At 47.1% G+C, this 22352-nt stretch overlaps 1 protein-coding gene across 1 annotated transcript in view; it reads left to right on the forward strand.

Moving 5' to 3' along the window:
- The first annotated feature begins 760 nt into the window (after positions 1–760).
- The window catches only part of CREB3L1 (cAMP responsive element binding protein 3 like 1), a 68807-nt gene continuing 47215 nt past the window's right edge, over positions 761–22352 (forward strand). Inside the window, exon 1 of the mRNA XM_048855027.2 lies at positions 761–1290. Within this exon, the coding sequence (XP_048710984.1) occupies positions 1183–1290 (108 nt within the window). The 5' untranslated portion in view covers positions 761–1182. The remainder of the gene's footprint in view (positions 1291–22352) is intronic.

Raw genomic sequence — 22352 nt, forward strand, 5'->3', positions numbered from 1 at the left:
AAGCCCCAACAGGTATGCCCCCACTCTTGAACTTCTGAAGATTGTTGCATGCAGCTCAGAGAGTCAGTAGGTTTGGCCACCCCTGTTCTAGGTAGTGAAGGGAATACCCAGAACATAGGGTGTTGGAAATTCACTAGGTGGCACTTTTTCTTCTAAGTCAGTAGTGTACCAACACCATACAATGGTAGGGAACATTGTGCTGTAGCAAGGGGTGTAACTCAGTGGGGGAGATCTTCCCTGGGAGTACTGAGCGCAGTGCCCTAGTGTGGTGCTGCAGAAGCTGTCTTTGGTAGGAGATAGAAGACTATGGTTCTGATCACATGTGGTCATGAAGAATCCCATGTCAGTTCTTGTCAGAGTCATCGGGATGTCCAGGAGAAATTCTAGAATGTGCAGGGGACACACATTCACATAGGGCAGCTGCAAAATGCTGAGCGGCCAGCCCTGGCCTGTCTGCCACCCCTGCCTGTAATGGTCTTTCACAGCATTCTCCCTCTTACATCTCCCCACACTGTCTCTTCTGTCTGTGGTTGCCCCCGGAGCTGCATGGGGCCCGATGACTGTTCAGATCTGCCGTGAGTTCTGTTCCCTGCCCTTGGCCGTTCTCCATTCTCCTTCGCTCCGAGCTGTCAGTGCAAGAGCAAGGGAGGAGCAATGCATTGCAACAGAGCTTCCTTAAGGCTGTTCCGGGGGGGAGTTACGCCTCGCCCCCTCTTTAATATTCATGAGCGGGGGGTGGGGGGCGGGATGTTCAGAGCGGCCAGGCGGCTGAGCCTGGGGATCCTGAGCGGAGTGTGAAAGTGACAGCTCGGCAGAGGGGAGTCCCGGAGGAGTACACCGCCCCTCCTTCCTCCTGCACGCTGCCGCGGGGTTCGGCTCCTGCCCAGCCCCAACCTCTCCTCCCCGTCCTCAGCCGCCGCGGGGCCCCCAGCTGCCCCCGCCGCCCCGGGGAGCCCCTCTGCCCCGCGCCCTATGGATTGCAGCCGGCCCGTGGGAGGAGGAGCCATGCCCAGTGGGTGCCCGGGGCCCTGCCATCGGCTGCGCCGGGCAGCGCTGGAGTAACCCCCGAGCCTTGGATCGGCGAAGGGAGCGAGGGACGCCCCGGATCCGGCCCGCCGCGCTGGCGGGAAGGCGGCTCTGCCCCTCACCTAACCCTGCTCCGGCGGGGCGCTGCCCGGCACCATGGACAGTATCCTGGAGCCCTTCCCCTCCGAGCGCCTCTTCCCCGGGGGCGGCTCCGGCTTCCTGGACCTGGGCGACCTGAACGACGCGGATTTCCTCAGCAATGTGGTAAGGGAGCCGGGAGCGGGCGGGGGCTGCTAACTCCGGGCTGCCTGGGCTCGTCCCGGGGTGTCCCGGGCTTCCCCCCGCCGCCAAAGGGCTCCTACAGCTCGGGGAATTCCTGCCTGGCCGCCGGGCAGGGAAGCGTGAGCCTGGGCAGCGCAGCGCCCGTTTCCCTGACCCTGTCTCCAGCACTGAGCCCCCGCAAGGCCAATGCTGCCCCTGGCCCTGCAAACCTCAGCCGGCCTGAGACCCCTCTCACTGAGAGTCCCCTGCAGCTGTACTCCCCCCTTCCCCCCCCCCCCCCCCACAGCAGACACTCCTGGGACCTCCCCTAGGGGATCAGCCTCCCCTTTGGCAAGATCCATGCCAGTTTTTTAAACCATGTCTAATGGGGATTCCGCAGCGGGTCCTGGCACTTTGGTCCGTTGCTTAACTAACTCTTCCCACTCTAACGGTACTGGAGACACTAAAGTGAGGGGCAGCAGGCCCTTCTGTGGGAAACTGCTACTTTCATTTGCTAATAGCTTTTTGTAAAATGACATATTGGGGGTGAAACAGCTGTTGCTTGGCTTACATAGTAGTGATTTGGGGGCGGAGAGGGGCGGGAGTGAACTAGAGGAAAATCTATTCAGCTGATTCCCAGTGTGTAAAAACAGTGTATTCGCCTTTAAGAAAATTGTCCAGACTTTGTGCACTCATGTAACTCACATGTACAATTGGTCCAGTTTAAAACTTCAAACTAGGATGTTGTTCCAAATGAGGAATGTGAGTTTTGTGTTTGTGAGCAAATTTAGCTTTGAACTAGTATGAATATTGTTGTCCCTGTGTCAAGCCGTAGTTGACATCTGTGGCCTTTCAGGTCACCTTCCCAGTGGAGGATAAATCAGTGACACAGAATTTGGGTATATTCTAAGTATAACTTGTTTTATTTACACATACATCAGTCCTGGAACAGAGGAGGTCACAAAGAGCATGCAGCTAATCCCTTCTTTCAATAATCTCACCCCAACCTCCCTTCTGTCCCCCTTACCCCCCCATTTCAAGGGTGCACCTCTGTCTCTGATTGGAGTCAATCCTTGAGGCAAAGGGTATGTCTACATGGCAGTCAGGGGGTGACGGTAGCACATGTAGACATGTCTGAGCTAGCTTTGATCTAGTTAGCTCAGTCAATAGCAGTGAATCCTAGCAGCAAGGGCTATACAACCCCTCCCAGGACTCTGGTGACATATTCAAGTGGCTAACCTGTACTGCTGCAGCTTCACTGTACATTATTTGAGCTAATTAGATCAAATCTAGCACCTCTATGTTTACATGTGCAGAAGTCACACTTCTAATTGCAGTGTAGACATACCCTTAGGTAGAGAGCAAAATCTTCTACTGCTTGCACTGCTCCCCCTACCGAGAACATTTGTATGGCAAAACTAACACACACAGCAGGTCTTCTCAAGACTGAACATTTGCTCATACGCTAAGGCCTCGTCTACTTACATTTGAAAGTTTGACTGGTGTAACTATTTCAGGTCTGGGTATGATTTTTTTCCCAGAAGTAGTAATACTGGTAAAACCCCTAGTATGGATGTAGTTATACTAGTATAAAAGTCCCTTACAGCAAAATAGCTTATTCTTATATAAGAATAATCTATACCATTGTATGCACTCTCATGTCTCTATAACTGGATCTGCACTAGGGAAGTTGTGTAAATTAGACAAGGCTTAAGAAAAATAACTTGGAAGACTGTACATACCAGCACCACCTAGTGATACCTGCCATGACACTATATTTAAAAATGTGTACTGACCATATGCAGTATGTTACTTTCCTAACTGATTCAATTCCATGTCTGCTCTAACAGTAACTGCAAAACTGGTATGAGGGGTCTCCATATTCATTATTTCTCAGTGACTCTTGATTTATTGTGCTCAGTTGACAAGTAAAAGATTTTTTTTCTTTTGCACCACAAACTCCCCCCGGGGATCTGAGACTCTTTGTTCTTGTGCATGATCAACAATAAAGATGTTGTAATCTTAATTCAGATAACAAATCTGTTGATGATACCAGAGCCAGAATGTTCTGTTATCTAATTCACCCTCCGTGTAGTGGCGCTGCAGGTATAACAGCCATAAAAAAGAGTAAAGATGAACTTTAGTAAATCCAGCAAATTTTACTTTGATAATGATGGGAAGGGGAATCTGTTGAGTAAGAAGGTCTTATTTTTACATACTCGCTTCTCAATGTATTGCACTTAACATCAAAGCACTATGGTTGCATGATAATTCTTAAAACCATCAATGATTTCACTTCAGAAAGAGATGAGGTTCAACATGGAGACCCTTCCATGTATTGTTCAGCAAATGTAGTTTTCTCTAAAGAGGTTGGACACTGTTAGGATATTGTGTTCACCAACAACCCCTTCCTGAAACAGTAACCTTCCTTAGTTAATCATCTTGTCACTTAAGCAGTAGTTTATACCCCTTTATTCTAAGGATGTTACAAGCTGAAATAATGGGATCATAGGTCTAGGTGCATCTTGGAATTAAAAAAATAATGTGATTGAAAAGGGATGCTTGAAAGAGAACAGTGTTATTGGTTGGAGTATGACTGATATCTAGTTTAAAAAGCATAAACAGGGCTGGGTTTAATCAGTGTTTGGATGGGTGAACTCCAAGGGGGAAGGTGTCCATGGAAAATGCTCCTTTTGTTCACCAAGATGAGTATATTACTAATGACAGCAAAAACAGATTATCCTTTGGCTTACTAGGTCACCTACTGCTTTTGAACACAGAGGAGTTTGTTCAATGTTTTCACTGGAAATGACTGTTTATTAATAAAGCTAATCCTTCATGTGATGTTTGCTCATTGAATTAACCTTTCTGAATTCTGCACTGTCCACACCAGGCTTTCGCATTTTTCATTATTCTTGTCAGAATGCACCTACTCACTCCCTGGTTTTATCAGAGCAATGGCTCAGAGAGCTCTCACTCTCTCTCTCAACCCTCCTCATTATCAAGCTTCTCAGCTCTATGATTCTGGACCTTCAGGCTCCAGCACTCTATTTCTCACTCTGTGCTTGTCAATGAGTCCTGAGGAGTTCAGACTCTGGGTTAGACTTCTCCCCCTTCAGGAAGTATGCACCCAGTAAGCATTTGTTTTTAAAAGGCTGCCTTGTGACAGTTAGAATACACAGTCTGAGGGGAGCATGGAACAGCCAAGCTAAGACAGTCTGTATTGGCAGAAGCAACTGCCCCAGTATTCCCCGCTCCCCTCCTATTTCCTTTGGTCTCTCTCACTGTGTGGGACTAGACTGCAATCAGAGGTGTGGTTGCGGAATATATAGACATACCAGAGCTAGTTTTAATCTAGCTAGCTTGGTTGCCAATAGTAGTGACACTGCAGCAGGATGGACTTCATCGTGGATTAGCTTCTGAGTAAGTACCCAGGGACTTGGGTACACTTGTACAGCCCACACTGCAGCCCATATTGCTGTTGGTACCCAAGCTTGTAAGACTAAAGATAGCATGGGTGTGTTTACACATGCTGCAATCACACACCTCAATTGCAGAGCAGACATACTCTGTATCTGCACCCGCATTCTAAAAATCCAGTCTGTTCACTCCTCAGTTTCCTTGTCTCCAGGACCTGCTCTAGGCACCAGCAAAGCAAGCACGTGCTTGGGGGGGCACAATTCCAGGGGCGGCATTCTGGCCATCCTTTTGTTTTTGTTTTTGTTTGGGCAGTTGCGCTCTTGGAGCTTGGGGTGGCAAATATTTTGCTTGGGGCAGCAAAAAACCTAGAGCTGGCCCTGCTTGTCTCCAGCCACACTGTATTCATGTTTCAGCTTCCTTGGTTGCCACTCATTAAAACTTGTGTTTGATAATTGAGGCTTCCATTGTGTATGCATATGCAGACAGACTTTGATAGTGCATCCACTCCAGCCTCCTGCTGGCTGTGCAGGGCTCTGCAGAGTCCTGCCTCAGTTTCCCTTTCACTCAGGCTCCTCAATAACTCCCCAAATCTTGTGTCCAAGAAAAACACCCCTTCTTGTGGGTCTTGTTATTAAAATACAACAAAGTCTCTTCTACCCGAGTCTCACACAGAGGACAGCCCCTCTCCCCTGGAGTATGTCTGTCTTCAAGTTTCCAAGCTGGGCACAGCATCTTTCCCAGGTTCTGTTTAGCCTCTCCCCTCAGCCCAGCCTGCACTCCCTGCTCTTCTGAACATCCACTCTCAGGCCTTATTACCTGGAATCTACTCTTTATGACTGCAGGAAATCTCAGGCCTTTCAACCTGGAGTTATTCCACATGCTCATAGTGTCCAAGAGGCCTCCAGGCCCAAAACCCTTCCCCCAGTCAAGGGTTTCCTGCAGGAGCCTCCTACTTTCTGCTGTGGCCTTTACCATAGCTTCCTTTAGCATCACCCTTACCTCCCTGAGCTGAGAGAGGTCAGTGGATAACCTTCCTTCCCCTGTTGCTATCTTCCTCTTTATAAGATCCAGGCACCATCCTTTAAACCCACCTGGGTAGCTGGTAATCAGTTATAGGTTCACTGTACCCACTGTTCCCTCTTAAAGGGGCCAGTTAGCCTGTGGTAATGCATTACAATATGAATTCTTACTGTGTGATAGCCTGCACTATTTGATAAATAATATGATATAATGGAATGGGAAAAGTTACATGTATTTCTGGACTGTTTCTTGAGGGACATTGTGTAAACTGGTTCTATTTTTTACTATTTTTATGTTCATACTGCTATTTTCTATATCTTTAGTGTGGTGTCTTTTGTGTTTCTGCATATTTGTCTTGTAATCAGATAATGCGGGCCACCAAAAATGAACTAATTAGTAAATTGTATGTAGAAAACAGAGCTATACTAAGGACAGTGCCAAGAGAAACTGGAAAAGATCTTTCCTAACAAATGTAAATATAGTCTGTTCCTTGGGGGTGAAATTTACCCCTGTGCAAGGCCAGTGCAAGGCCTATGTACCAAAGCTATTTTGAGGTTTTAACTAGTGCATAGGCCTTGTTCTGCCTTTGGCACAGGGGTGAGTTTCATCTTGTATGAGCCCCATTCTTTCCTCCCTCATCCCCCACAGCTGGACCTGAAGGCTTAGCCAGGAAATCTCATCAGTTTCTATTTCTCTTGTTGGATTCCAGAGCTGATTGGAAGGGATACCAGCCAGGGGAGTGCGCAGGAATTTAAATTTCACTGGGTTTTGGAGGCGCGTGTTCTGTGCCTCGGCCCTGAGGCTGGAGGAGTTCTGTGCCTTGGGGTGCCCCTGCTTGCCCCACTTTCTGCACGCAGATGTTATGAGAGGTACACAGCTGTCTCTGGGGCTGTTACCAGTCATGCACACTTTTTAAAGTGTCATAGCTTCCTATTCCACAAGCTAGTAAATTTAGTTAATTTGTCTCATTCTTAGAGTTACATATCTTTAGCTTCTTAGTCTGTTTTGGTGTGGTGAGAGCATTGGGCAGGTCAATAAAAATATATGATCTTTATCCTGCTTAGAATTGGGCTTGTCAAGAATAGTTCTGTGAGCCCACTGGAAATGTAGTAGATATGGATAGATCTTGGCTGAAGAAATGCATTTTAATAAAAACGTTCCCAGATTTTCCTTGTTTTCCTGATTTTCCTTTGGCTCAGTCACTTAGCTCCTCTTCTTGGACATTCCCTTGCAGCTGATCTTGAATCCAGAGACGTCTGAGAAGCATCAGTGGAATAGGGCAGTTAACCCAGCACCGGCAGCCCTCAATGGAACACAATAGTACAGTTCCTTATATGATCAGAAATAAAAAGGAAGAAAGTAAAAACACTTTCTCCACTGTTGTTATTTTCTAAGATATTTGTATGGCCCCAGTTACTGTAGTCTCTGAGTACCTCACAATCTTTAATGTATTTATCCTCACAATACCTCTGTGAGGTAGGGAAATGCTATTGTTCCCATTTTACAGATGGGTGAGTGGCACAGAGAAGCTAACTGACTTGCCCATGGTCATATAGGAAGCCTATGGCCTTATAGGGAATTGCACCCAGGTATTGCAAGTTCTGGGCTTGTTACCCACACTCCCTAGGGTGCCCCACCTTTACCCTTCTGTGGGTTCAAGGGGTAACCAAGTTAATTTAGGCATCCCCGCCCTTTTCCAGTTCCTAGGGCTCCAGGCGAAAGACATCCACCAATACCCATTTCCTAGGGCTCAGAGCCACCCATACTCAGTTCCTAGGGCTCCGAGCATATTCTTCTGAGGGTTTGCAGGGCCTTTTACCAGTGAAAGTGCCTTACACAGTAATATTCTTAACCTCTATTTATTAACAGTTACCAAAACAGAATGCACACACTAAGCATACAGTGCTCACCACTGCCAATAAGGCAGACAAACTTTTCCTGGTGGCCAGTCAGGATCAGGTTGTCTGGAGCTCCTCCAGTTTCTGCCTGATATGGTTGGCAGGGTATTGAGTCTGGCAGCATTGATCTTGGGTTGCGTCCTGGAGTTAGGTTCCAAAGAACTTCCTTTTGGACCCCAATTTATATAGTGAAACTTGAGTCCTGCTTACCCAACCATTTTAAACTAACGTACTACAAAATAATTCTTTGACCAATCCTAACATATTGCAAAAGAATTCTTTAACCAATCATACTCCACCACCTTAATTGATTTAAATCTTGTGAAATTAGTTATGTAACAGACAAGAACCAGACAGAAATCATATAGATAAACAATAGAGAAGTAGGAACCATGAAGGCAAAACAATAAAGACATATAGATTTCACAGTCACAACTGTTAATAAGTGATTCCTTGCCAGACAGAATGCTGTCAAAGAGTTTTCTTAAGATGTTTAAAGATCTGTTGCTTTATCTGGTGATGGTGAGTACTGTTAGGACAGGAGCTCCTTCTTAACAGCCCAATAGTTCATTGTTTTAATGTAGTTTAGATGGAACGCAAGGATGTGAATTTCTGCTTTGTAGCTCATGGCTGCCGCTGTCCTCATGTGGCTGCAGAAAAAGGCCTCGGATTTCACAGGCTAGCAGTCTAAACACCAGACTATCCTTCTCCTCTGTGGCATAAAGTGCCTCCTGAGCCTACAACAATGTCACTGTGTAGCTTTAAACTGAAAATCAGCGTTTATTTTTTGGCAGTGAAGAGTTATGACCTTTCTTTGGAAGGTCTTGTCATCTGTTGAGTGGTGGAGGGTTGCGTATACCTAACACATTTTGAAGGAAACTAAGAACTCTCTGTCAGGAACACTTGAGAAACATTATCCTGGAAACAGCATCCTCTCCTACTAGACAACTTCTGGCACGTGGGTTGGGATCAGCTGGCCAATCTCATCCCAGCCACCATCCTCATGTCCTGAGGAGATCCCTGTAATCATGGTGGCATGCCACCATTAATGGTTATGGTAGTGCCTGACTGCCACTGTTCAGAGGCAGACACCAAGAGAGGGCCTTGGGCCATGTCTGCAGAGAGCGGGACATCAGAAAAAGGAATAAGAGAGAGAGAGACAGAAATGGGCATCTGAGTGGGGAGAAACAGGAAGGGATTTTGTGAAAATGTTTGCAAAGTAAATATATTAAGCAACGAGCAGAGGATGGAAGCTTCCTGCTACATGTGTGCTGAGGTCACTGGTTACACAGGCTGATCCAGAAGAGCACGTCATCAGCAGAAATTGTGAATCAGAAACTGCAAGATAGTAGCTCTGCAGCTGTTGGGGAAGGTGTCTGAATTACTGTACCTAGAAATGCACTTTGGACAGATCTGTCAGAAAATTGCTGTCTCCTGAGACATGCCCAGCAGTCAGTGCTGCTGGCGGTTTTGGTGGAGGCAGGAGGACCTTGCTGCAATAGATCAGATGAGAGAATCAGAATATGGAAAACCTCGCAGATTGTAAATCAACTCATTTTACCCCACCCCCAAGGGCCCTGCTAGGAACATGGCTTGATTCACTTAGATTCAATGGATGACTCATCTTCTGGGAAACATATGTGAGGGATTCTTGCCCCCTTCCTTTCTCCAGTAGATGAAAGCCTGGTTGCTAAATAGCAAGATAAGCTGCTGGTGCTGGTCTGTCTTCACTACACATACCACATGCCTGAAGGAAGGAAGGAAATAACATGCTTCAAATGCCTATTTTCCTTTTTGATTCTCAGCTTCAATGGTCATGGTGCTTGGGGTTTTCCCCCTCAGGCTCTGGCCTTGGTGCTGAATACACCTGAAGGCTGGTCTTTGATGCAGCCTCAAATTGCTGTTTTGTTTTTGGTCGGGGGAGAGGGGATCCTGGGGGAATATTATTGGGTGGGTAAGAAAATACCCAACCGGCATTTTTACAGAGAGTTGATAAGTCAGGATACTTTATTATACTTGGGGGAATTTCAGAGTTTAACGGTGCTCCTGGGTAGGAGACACTTTCAGGTTCTCAGGTGTGCTAGGACACCTGAATTATTATTATTTTATTTATTTGTATTACCATAGTACCTAGGAGCCCTGGGCATGGACCAGGCCCCCATTGTTCTAGGTGCTGTACAAACACAGAGCAAAAATACAGTCCCTGTTCCAGAGAATTTACAATCTAACTATAAGTCAAAAAACAACATGGATACAGACAGACCAATAGGGGAGTACTAGTAAACAGTACAGCCCAATATTGTCTCATGAAGGTCTCTGCACACCAACAGCTATTGTCAAATTTTATGTGGGCATCACAGCAAAGGAGAGTTTTGAGGAGAGATTTGAAGGTGGATAATACGGTAGAGTCTGTGATGTTTGCAGGGATTGCCGCTGAAGCATGTGGGCAGCATGGATGAAAATGCTTGTTTGAAAAGTTAACAAGTGAGCAGTGGAGGCTGGCATTATGGGCCTATCAGAGGTGTGCATCAACACTTGATAGTGAATGAGAGAAGCTAGGTAGGGTGGGGATTGACTGTGAAGTGCCTTGACAGTGAATACAAGCAACTTATGTTTGAAGCGATGGAGAAGGGAGAGGTAGTGGAGAGAATCAAAGAGATAGATGACATACTCATGAATAGTGAGTGGGTTCTAAATACCCATAGGGTATTGTGGTATTATACACAGAAACCAGGTTGGTTACGATACCTATTTACCCATGGCATATCTTGGTGGTGGTACTCTGAAAGACTGGAACAGGATCCATTTGTAGTAGCAGATTGGTTTCAGAGAGTGGAAAAAGGAATAATGAATAGATTTCTCTCCAAAACAGCTCTTCAAGTGGAGTCCTGGGGAGAGTGACTTTATAATAATAGTCCAACTTTGGCTGTAAAGCTTGCCCTATGAATCATGTGTTGTCTCGGAGAAGGTTATAACTCTGGGCTCCACATGATCGCTTCATGTTTCCATACCATCTCTTTGTATGTAGGGAATCCTTATAATACCAGTGGAGATGAGGGAATTTAATTTCATCTATGAAGTTTGTCCCAGGGTAACAGCATGACAGGTTTTCCCTCACAGCAAGGTGATGAGGATTGTGTTTTGGTATAAAGGTGATTGTAATTCTTCTCAAGATTTATTTATTTTGGTGCAACTTAGAAAATAGATTATTCCGATTATTAAAATCTGTGCATTCTGCCCACACTACTTGGATTGCAACAACTCAGGCCCACTAGCTGACTCTACTACTGGAAAGTCCACTTCAGGAACCAAGATGGAACTAAAAAATCCTAATTATACCCTTTGCTGTCATGATGATGTTGAAGAACAGTTAGCTGATGGGAGGAAAGGTCATTTCCAACTGTGATCTCAGTTATAATAAGCTAAGAAGAGTCATATCTAGTCATTCCTTGGATAACAGACTTTCTAGAAAAACCCAGGCACTGCAAGAAGTGGTGATGGGGACTCACTAGTAGCCATTCTTCCTTGAGAGATAGCACTGGATTAGTTCCCAAGCACTGCAGTAGAGGTACCATCTTTTCGATCAGGGGTAAAATGGAGGTTCTGAATTACCTATTGCCATTAAAGATCCCATGGCACTTTTTGTAGGAGTCAGGGTTGTTAGTCCTGGTCTCCAGGCCAAATTCAGCCTTGGGTAATTATATTGTACCAACCTAAACTCCTACTGCAATTTCAATTAAATACAATATTTTTTTTGCTCACTGACCTAAATTTTTGGATAATGTTTGTACATGTTATTTACTATTACTATTAATAATAATAATAATAATATAATATGTAGTTTTTCTGTGTGCAGTTAAACAGCAGCTGCTTCCTACCCCAGAGGTAGCTGCATTGGTGGTGAAGTGACTCCTATATGTATATATATATATATAGTGATAGACCCAGGCCAGTTGGGTACAGCAGAGTAGCCTTATTGGGATCCAGGAAGGTATAGCAGAGTAGCAGAAGGCAGATATACTGGCCACTGGATTAACAGTTTTCTGTTCCCTGACTGACCAGAGCAGGGGCTGCTCCAGGCTAATGAGAGCACCTGACTCCAATTAACCTGCAAAGAGTCAGGTGAGGCCATTAAGCTAATGTGACCACCTGACTCTAATTAAGGCCCCTCTGATAATATAAAAGGGCTCACTCCAGTCAGGCAGAGAGGAGCCAGGGGAGAGGAAGTGTGGCTGAAGGGCTGGTTAATGAAGACACCCTCAAGTCATTAGTAAGGGAGCTGTAAAGTAAGGGTGAAGAAGGGAGAAGCAGGCGAGCTGTGGGGAAGTGGCCCAGGGAAATGTAGCAACTCTGGCAATAAAAGGTTGGCTGCCAACATCTGCTACCATTAGGATCCCTGGGCTGGAACCCGGAGTAGAAGGTGGGCCTGGGTTCCCCCCAACCCACCACTACAGAAACACCTCCTGGGAGGGGAAAACAGGCCCCTGTCAGGACAGGAGACTAAACTGTTTTGGTATGAGGCCGTAGAAGCAACAGAGACTGTGGGAATTCTCTCACCAACCTCCATTGCTGGCTTATGATGAAAAGGGCGCAGTAGACTGTATCCCTGGCCCTAGAGAGAGAAGGGCTATGTGGAGGATTGCAGTGAGCCTCTGAAGCTAGCATAAACTGCCTGGAAGCGCGGGACCCATGCGGACAAGGTCAAGAGTGGGATACGTGATTGTTCACAGCTTGGCGGAACAAAGAGGTTTAAAAAAAAGTGCGCTAGGGTTTTTGTTGTTGGGTTTTTGTTTGCACCACAATGGAGGAGGTGGTGAAAGTGCTGGTGCAAGCCACGGCGACCCAGCAGAAGGCAACCCGGGTTCAGGCGATGGCGCAATGGGAGTGCATGAGGCTACAGTAGGAAACCAACCAATTATTAATGAGCCAGGTGACCCAAGATCGAGCCCTCCTGGTGAGGTAATGGACCAGCTGAAGATCTTCACCACCCAGGCCCGGGGGTCCGATGGGACCCGAACTCTGAGGGCCACCGGTTGTCTGCCAAAGATGACAGCAGAGGATGACGTAGAGGCATATCTCCTCTCATTTGAAAGGTCTGCTCAGTGTGAGGCATGGCACCAGGAGCAGTGGGCCAGCATTCTCACCCCTTTTTTGTGCGGAGAGGCCCAGAAGGCCTACTTTGATCTGCCCACCGAGGACGCTGCTGACTATTCCCGGCTGAGGGCAGAGATCCTAGCACGATCAGAGGTGACACCAGCAGTACGGGCCCAGAGGTTCCAGGAGTGGAAATACAGGGAGAATAAACCTCTGAGGTCCCAACTATTCAACCTCCTACACCTCACTCGGAAGTGGCTACGTCCCAAGGCATGCAGCCCAGAGGAGATTTTGGAGACTTTGGTAATGGACCATTACATGCGGGGACTGCCACCAGATCTCTGCAAATGGGTATTCCAGAATGATCTGTCCACCTATGATGAAATGATCACATTGGTGGAAAGACGGATGACAGCCAGGGAATTAACTCAATTCCCCAAGGAAGGCCCCTCACGAAGCAAACACTCGACCCTGACCCTGGAGTGTTGGGCAGCCAAATCCCCAGGGAGTCCTATGTGGAAGAAGAGGGGGGACCAAAAACCAGCAGGGAGCCCAGAAGGAAGCAAAAGGCCTGAGTCGGGGGGGACCCTGGGACTAACCCCCCTAACCCACGTGATAGGGGAGTGACTAGAAGTTATTATAAGTGTTACGGGTGTGGGGAGTTGGGGCACATAGAGTTCCAGTTCCCCAAAGTTTTAAAGCCCATGCAGTGTAACCTGGGGGTCAGGGCAGACCCATGCAGCCTACTCAGTATTGTAGGGGTTGCAGTCACCCCACATAAATATACAAGGCAGGTAAAGCTGAATGGGATAGAAACCATGGCACTCGTAGACTCGGGGAGTGCTATAACTCTAATTTTGGGTAAATTAGTGAAACATAGCCAGTTAATGCAAGCTAAGCATACGGGGATAACCTGTGTCCATGGGACTGTTAGTTATTACCCCATCATACCAGTGAAAATTGAAATTCAGGGAAATGTCACCAGGCTGAAAGCAGGGGTAGTCCCAAACTTCCCATACCCTGTGCTCATAGGTAGAGATTTCCCCGGGTTTGGAAACTTGCTCCCACCGGAGGAATTGGAGGGAGAGGAACTCCGTGAACTTCAGGAGGCTTCCATGGCAGAATGTCACCTCCCATTTTTCGCAGAAATGTCCTAGGAGCTATTCCCTGTTCCGGGGAAAGGCAGGAAGACCAAGAGAGAAAGAAGAGCGGCCAAGGCCTTGGATACCCGAATCCTGATACAAGGACAGAGGGCTGCCTGTGTAGGCAGATGTACATGGGCAACCGAAGGGGAGGGCCCCAAAACGGAGGAGGGATCAGAGACCGCTTCCAAGCCCAATCTCACAGAGCCAGCTGAGAGTGCAGAGACAGATCCCTCAGAGTTTGGGCTGATAAGCCCCGGGAGAGAGACTTTTGGATGGGACCAGGTGGAAGACCCAAGGTACGAGAATGCCAGGAAGGAAGTGGCTGAGATAGATGGGGTACCTATAGAGGGAAAGGCCCGGGGGCCAGGGCCTTATTTTTTGATCAAGAGGAATCTCCTATACCATGTCGTGCAAATGCAGGAGCAAGAGGTACACCAGCTCCTAGTACCCCAGAAACACCAGAAGGCAATATTAAGCCTTACTCACAGTCACCTTTTTGGAGGTCACCTGGGAGTGGAGAAAACCCAGGTGCGAATCTTACGCAGGTTCTTCTGGCCGGGGGTACATAAAGACGTCCTGCGGTACTGTGCCTCTTGCCCCGAATGCCAGCTGCACAGCCCTCGTCCACATCTAAGAGCTCCTCTGATACCCCTGCCGATCATCAACGTTCCGTTCGAGCAGATCGCCATGGATATTGTGGGGCCGCTAGAGAAAATGTCCCAAGGCCACCAGTATGTTCTTGTCATCCTAGACTATGCAACCAGGTACCCAGAAGCTGTCCCCTTACGAAACACAGCTTCCAAGAGCATTGCCAAAGAATTAGTGGCAATCTTTGCCCGGGTAGGGCTACCAAAAGAAATACTCACAGACCAGGGAACACCATTCATGTCCAAGTTGATGAAGGACCTGTGTTCCCTGCTCCATGTCCAGACCCTGCAGACCTCGGTTTACCATCCACAAACCGATGGTCTGGTGGAAAGATTTAACCAGACCCTCAAGGCCATGATAAGAAAGCTGGTAAGCAAGGATGGGAAAGATTAGGACAACCTACTACCGTACATCATGTTCGCCATCTGTGAGGTCCCCCAAGCTTCCACCGGATTCTCCCCCTTTGAGCTGTTGTATGGACACAACCCCCAAGGCATCCTGGACATAGACAAGGAAATTTGGGAGGAGGAACCCAGTGAGGGGAAGAATGTAATAGATCATGTGCTATGGATGAGGGACCGGGTAGCCCGGGTCACTCCCATAGTGAGGGAGCACCTAGAGAAGGCCCAAGAGGCCCAGAGAACATGCTACAACCATCAAGCCAAGGTTCATCAGTTTCAACCCAGTGACCAAGTAATGGTAGTGGTGCCCGCGGCCGACAGTAAGCTGTTGGCCCAGTGGCAAGGGCCCTACGAAATAGTTGAACCCGTAGGGGAAGTAAATTACAAGGTGTGACAACCGGGATGTCGAAAACTAGAGCAGATATACCACGTCAACCTTCTGAAACCCTGGCATGTGCAAGAGGCATGCACAGTGGTTCGAGAACAGCTGTACCCAGGGAACAAAATCCTGAACAGGTGAGGGTGTCTCCTGATGTAACGACAGCCCAGAAGAAAGAGGTAACTGAGATGATCGCCCAATATCACGACGTATTCTTGACAAAGCTGGGTTGCACAACCGGGACATATCACCACATCATCACGAACCCTGGGGCCAGAGTAACTATGAGGCCCTACTGGATGCCAGCAGTCAAAAGGGAGGAAATAAAAGCGGAAGTCAGGAAAATGCTGGAGATGGGGATCATCGAAGAATCCCACAGTCAGTGGTCCAGCCCAATAGTGTTGGTGCCCAAACCTGATGGCACCATGAGGTTCTGCAATGACTTCCGGCGACTAAACGAGATACCCCAGTTTGATGCCTACCCTATACCCTGCATACATGAACTAGTGGACCGTCTGGGGAATGCCCGGTACTTTACAACCCTAGACTTGACAAAGGGGTACTGGCAGATTCCCCTAGCCGAAGATGCAAAGGAAAAGACGGCGTTTTCTACACCAGAGGGTCTCTTCCAATATACGGTCCTCCCTTTTGGACTACATGGGGCCCCAGCTACCATTCAGCACCTCATGGACAAGTTATTATGCTGCCATGCCAGTTATACTGTGGCCTACTTGGGTGACGTGGTGATTCATACCCCAGACTGGGAGACCCACTTGGAAAAAGTGGGGGCGGTCCTTGATACCGTCAGGCGAGCTGGCCTTACGGCGAACCCTGTTATGTGCGCCGTAGTGTTCACGGAGGCCAAATATCTTGGCTACGTGGTAGGAAAAGGTCTGGTAAAACCCCAACTGAATAAGTTAGAGGTCATCCAAAATTGGCCATGGCTGAGTCATAAGAAGCAGGTCCAAGCATTCCTAGGAGTGGTGGGGTATTACCGGCATTTCATCCCCCATTTTGCCACAAGGGTAAGTCCCCTAATGGACTTAGTGAAGGCCCATGGTCCTGATCCAGTCAGAGAGTCCGATGCAGCAGAGAGGGCATTCGTGGACCTATGGACTGTCCTCTGCAGTAACCCCATATTGATAGCCCCAGATTTCACCAAGGAATTCATCCTACAGACAGATGCATCCAAGGTGGGGTTAGGGGCCGTCCTGTCACAGATGGTCAGGAAGGAAGAACACCCAATTCTCTACTTCAGTAGGAATCTCCTTCCTAGGGAACAAAAATACGCAGTGGTAGAGAGAGAGAGTGCCTTGCTGTAAAATGGGCCATGGAAACATTGCATTATTACCTGCTGGGGCACAGATTTATCCTTGTGACTGACCATGCCCCTCTTCAATGGATGCAACGGAACAAGGAGAAGAACACAAGGGTAACCAGGTAGTTCTTATCTCTCCAACCTTTCCAGTTCTGAATACAGCACAGAGTAGGGAGTCGCCATGGCAACACCGATAGCTTATCACGGATACACTGTCTGGCGTCCCAAGCTGCCCAACCCCTTGGTGTTGAGCAGGGGAGAGGGACATGTGATAGACAGCAGAGTAGCAGAAGGCAGATATACTGGCCACTAGATTAAGTTTTCTGTTCCCTGACTGACCAGAGCAGGGGCTGCTCCAGGCTAATGAGAGCACCTGACTCCAATTAACCTGCAAAGAGTCAGGTGAGGCCATTAAGCTAATGTGACCACCTGACTCTAAGGCCCCTCTGATAATATAAAAGGGCTCACTCCAGTCAGGCAGAGAGGAGCCAGGGGAGAGGAAGTGTGGCTGAAGGGCTGGTTAATGAAGATACCCTCAAGTCATTAGTAAGGGAGCTGTAAAGTAAGGGTGAAGAAGGGAGAAGCAGGTGAGCTGTGGGGAAGTGGCCCAGGGAAATGTAGCAACTCTGGCAATAAAAGGTTGGCTGCCAACATCTGCTACCATTAGGGTCCCTGGGCTGGAACCCGGAGTAGAAGGTGGGCCTGGGTTCCCCCAACCCACCACTACAGAAACACCTCCTGGGAGGGGAAAACAGGCCCCTGTCAGGACAGGAGACTAAACTGTTTTGGTATGAGGCCGTAGAAGCAACAGAGACTGTGGGAATTCTCTCACCAACCTCCTTGCTGGCTTATGATGAAAAGAGAGCAGTAGACTGTATCCCTGGCCCTAGAGAGAGAAGGGCTATGTGGAAGGTTGCAGTGAGCTGCTGAAGCTAGCATAAACCACCTGGAAGCACGGGACCCATGCGGACAAGGTTGGAGCTCTGCCACAATATATATTGTTTATATGCACTTTGATATTCCTTGGGTGAATGGTATAGAAACTATATATGATTTGTTTTAAGCTTGTGTGATGGAAGAGAGCTAGTGACTCTCAGGATCTCCTTTTTTGTTCCTTCCTGTATGGGAAGCTCAGATAAGGACTGGTAAAAATAGGACTGAATGATTAGGTGCTTTCTTGGCTTAGTTTGTCTGCCATTCCATGGTTTGTATTTGCTCTCAGAGCAGGAAAAGCTAGAGCAGGGAGTGGGAACCTTAGTGCAATGCCAGAATAGGAGGTGACTGCAGGTAATGCACTGAAAGGCAGGCTGTGTGTTTCAATCCAGTTGCTTTCCATGTACCCACCATGCAATGTTTATGTCTATTTAGTTATCTCTGGCTGCTCTAGAAAACAAGTTTCTGTTTCTCTCCTGCTGCAAAGAGGAAGAGTTTGAAATACCCTTTCTGCCATTCATGATGCTCATGAACCCACCTGACTATCCTTTTTTCTTTATGGTCTCCCATATTTCCTTACCCTCTCTCTCCTTTTTTCTCCTTCCTCCTTTTTTTCACCCTTTCTGTTGCTAAATCTCTCATTATCTGTCTGCCTTCATAATCCTCTGGACTTTTTCTGGCCTGGTCAGTGTCAAAGTGAAAAGGTGATTGAAGTAGGTCTTCTCTGCAGACCAGACAAGGTCACATGGAGAGTTTGAATGCTTTTGCTGTATCAAGGGGTAGTCGTGTTAACCTGAATCCACAAAAACAACAAGGAGTCTGGTGGAACCTTAAAGATGAACAGATTTATTTGGGCATAAGCTTTTGTGGGTAAAACGCCACCTCTTCAGATGTGCTATGATAGACACTGTCCAATAACAGTGTAGAACAGTCCTGTTCTAATTTCTCTCTCTCTGGGCTGTGATGAACCCTATGTCTTCTAAGGTTGTATGAGTCACACTATCTCAAACACTTATGACACTTGTATTAGCTAAGCCTGACTTAAACTTGGTCTTTTTCCTAGAATAAATAGAAAGTAACCCCTTTAGTTAGATGACCAAGCTCCTGTTCAACTGCAGTGTTATCATTCACTTGGTGGCAGAGGCAGCACTATACATGCATTTCGTATCCATTACGAGGTATATTACATAGGAGGGAGGTGGCTAGTACAGTCTTCTTTGGTGCTGACAGAGAAGTTATCAGGGTTCCTTCTGCAGTCTGAGTTTCCTTACTCTGATGCCCACTGGAATTCTAGCAGGGTGAGCTTCCTCCCTGCAGTGCCGACTAGCAGGATACATTTACTCACTTGGTACCCACTGGAATTCATTTCTAGCAGGATAAGCTTCCTCACTGCAATGTCACTGGAATTCTAGCAGGGTGAGCTTCCTACCTATGTCAACATGTCCCTACCAGCCAATTTGCAGAGAGTCCATTAGCCTCCTCTTGGCTTTCCACTGTTAGTAATACTTCCTCTCCTGGTAGAGCTTTTTCTGAAAGAGAGGTTGTATGGAGAGTTTGAATGCACATACTATGACACATAAGAGAGGCTGTTCTGAGGCATGAGCAGAGCTGAATAAAGATGAGGTCAATGTTTGTGGGTGCATTTCATTGTTAGTTAAGTTTTGCATGTTAGAATGGCTTAATGTAGAATCTAGGTGGTAAATTAATGACAGCCAAAAGAGAGAGGGAGGGAGGGAGGACGGCAAGTGCTTTCGGCTGAGCTAGCTGCCCCAGGGAAAGAACTGAAAGACAGGCAGTTTAGTTGAAGGGAAATGAGCTATGACATTTTTAAAGAAGGTTGATGGAACACTTTTTTTCAAAGCCCTTTTCAGTCTCTTTATCTCAAAGTTCTTGGCATAGTAATGAGAGAATCTCTGAACTCTGTCTGTTGTTCCCATGCAAATATGGGGACATGGGAGCTGGGGAGGTGCTGTGAAGCCACAATATTTACTTGCCAATTGAGCTGCACTGGTAAAGGTGAATAGGCCATTAGCCCAAGGAGTTAGGAGACCTGTTTTCTATTCCCAGCTCTGTTAGTTACTTGGTGTGTGATCTTGGGTAGGTTAATTGAGGAGGCTGATAATACTTATTCATATTTGTGCAGTGATTTGCAATCTATGGGTGAAATGGGCTACATAAATGTTGGGCATTATAGACTGTGGTTGGTTTCTGCCAGGTGCATAAGACCTCAAATATTCTGCAGGCTGCATTTCATGTTCCTGTCCAAGTAATACCTTGGTATTACTACTTGATTCTTGCAAACAGCACCAAGTTAGTGTCATCTGCATGTTTAATTCACAGGCTGTTACCACCAGCACCCTTTTGGGCTAACTCTACTCCCTGCACTATCCCAGGGACACCTCTCCCTACCTCCATTTATCCCTGGCTTACATACCTATAGCCAATGTCAGACTACCTAATGGTGCTACCATGCAACTCAACTTGAGTTAAATTTACAGGTCAGACTTTAGGAGGTCCATCATTGTATCATATACTTTACTTCTACAGCACTCTGCATGAAGGACCTGATCCAAAGCCCATTGTAGTCAGTGAAGTTTTTGTATTGGCTTCAGTGAATCAGGCACTGGAGGAATACAGCTGAACTGAAGGAGTCCTAAGGTCCTTATTCCATACTTTTGAACTCTATAGGTCTGATTCTGCTCTCAGTCCAGATTTACTCAGATAGCTTCAGGATTTACACAAATGTAACAATGCTGTATTGCTACTCTTGCTTTCTATATTCCAGACTAAAAATAAAGATTTGTTCCTTATGAACCCAACAGATGAACTGAAGTGGGATTCACAAGAGGACCTGGACACTGCAACACTGATCAACATGGCACCTAACTTCTAGGCACCTAGAAAACCACAGGAACAACACTGATTCACAGAGCCAAGTTAGGCACCTAGACTCAGTATACAATGAATGTGGGGATAGAGGCACCTTAGAACGAGACGCAGAAAAGCCAGCATCCTAATTGGGGGGCTGCCTAAGCTATCCAGTGGGAGATGTCAACAACATACTGCGTCCTCAGCTCTGCCCTTCTCAGAGCTAAGCCCCTATCTCTGTTTAGTGATCCACAAATGGGAGCCAGTCAGGAAGCTTAGGTGCCTAAGGCGTTTATTGCAGGAATGAGTTAGGCACCTGCCTTGCTCCCTACAAAACAGCCAGAGGAGACCTAACTTCTAGCTCAGTGGTTAGAACACTCACCTGGGATGTGGGAGATGCAAGTTCAATTTCCCCCTCTGCCAGAGGGTGAGAATTTGAACAGCGGCCTCCCACCTCTTAGGCAAGTGCTATAACCAGGGAGCTATTGACTAGACTGATGTGGGGTTCCCCAAGTCTCCCCTGTGAAAGTTGTTCCAGGGTGGGTAAATAATGAAAGAGGTAGGAGCTGGAGAACTGGGTCCTGGAGTCTCCCATCTGCCAGGTGGGTGCCTTAACACTGGACTAGAGTCATTTTCATCTTTCTCTGGCCCAGCGACTGTTCTGCTGTGGATAAAGACTTAAATAGTCATTGAGTCTCCTGCAAGGTGGGAGACCCCTGTTCAAATCCGTCTCCTCCTCTAGCCGGGACTGAACCTGGATTTCCCACATCCAAGGCAGGTGTTCTTACCACTGGGCTAAAAGTAATGCTGTGGGAGGGGCACCTCTTCCAACCAGACTTTTGAGTGGGACCTAATTCAGTAGGTGGCCTCTGAGCACACCTACTGAATCTGGCCCTGCACATGACATAGGTGGAGAAATGCCTGTCTTCCCCCAGTTTGTGAATTGCCCTGGGGCTTAGGCAAGAGAGAGGCATCCAAACACCTAGAGGGGGAGGCAGCAGTGTGCCTGCTCAGAGGTAGAGACATAGGTATTGAGGGAACTTGTACTCTGAAAATGTTAGGTACTGAGTGAGTTTAGGAGCCTACAGGATTTGGTAGGAGTCTTGTGGAGCCCAAACTGGGACTCGGGTGCCTAAGTACCTTTGTGAATCTGGGCTTGGGTCCCGTCCCTACTCCATCCCCAAGAGAACAAACAGACCCGGAGTCAGTGTCAAAACTTAAACCCTTCCTGGGCTTTGCAACTCAATAACACAACATAAACCTCTACCCAAGCTTGCTCCTTAGGTATGGTTGTCCCTAGGATTGCACCCTGGGCAAAGTTCCTTCTGTCCCCAAAAGACACTCCCACCTCCATTATATCCAGGAAGGATTTAACATGCTGCATCTGTCCTAGTGAGCCAGCAGAACTTCAGCCACTTTATGCAGGAAACTAACACCTGCTAACTGGGGGGGACAATAGAAGACCATTGTTGCTCTTACAGTCCCCAAACCTGCTTATTGCACATGGATGCATTGTCTTGTAGATGTTTGGAGATTTTTTCCCTTAAACAGTAAGTGTTCCTTTGTGTTTAAAGTTAGATTTTCTGGATGGTGTTAGCACGGATTGCTCCTTCGTCCATTTTGAAAGAATAGTATCATATTTGTTTTTCCCAGTCCTTTGGCACCTGTCCTGTTATCTGTGAATGATGGAAAATAATTGTCACAGGTTCAGTATATTTATCAGTATTTATTAGCAAATTCCCTTATGATATCCCCCAGGCCTGTAAACATTTTAGTTTTTCCAAGTAGTCCCTTTACCTGCTTTTTATAAACCTGGTAGAATTTTTGCCCCCTTTCACTTATCCTGAGTGCCAGAAGGTGGTCTGAAGAACTTATGGGGTGTATCGGATTGCACCATTGATGCCCTTATGCACAAAAAAGGGTCTGATTTAACAGTATTTT

Source organism: Caretta caretta, chromosome 6 (genome assembly GCF_965140235.1).
Source record: "Caretta caretta isolate rCarCar2 chromosome 6, rCarCar1.hap1, whole genome shotgun sequence".
Lineage (NCBI taxonomy): Eukaryota > Metazoa > Chordata > Testudines > Cheloniidae > Caretta > Caretta caretta.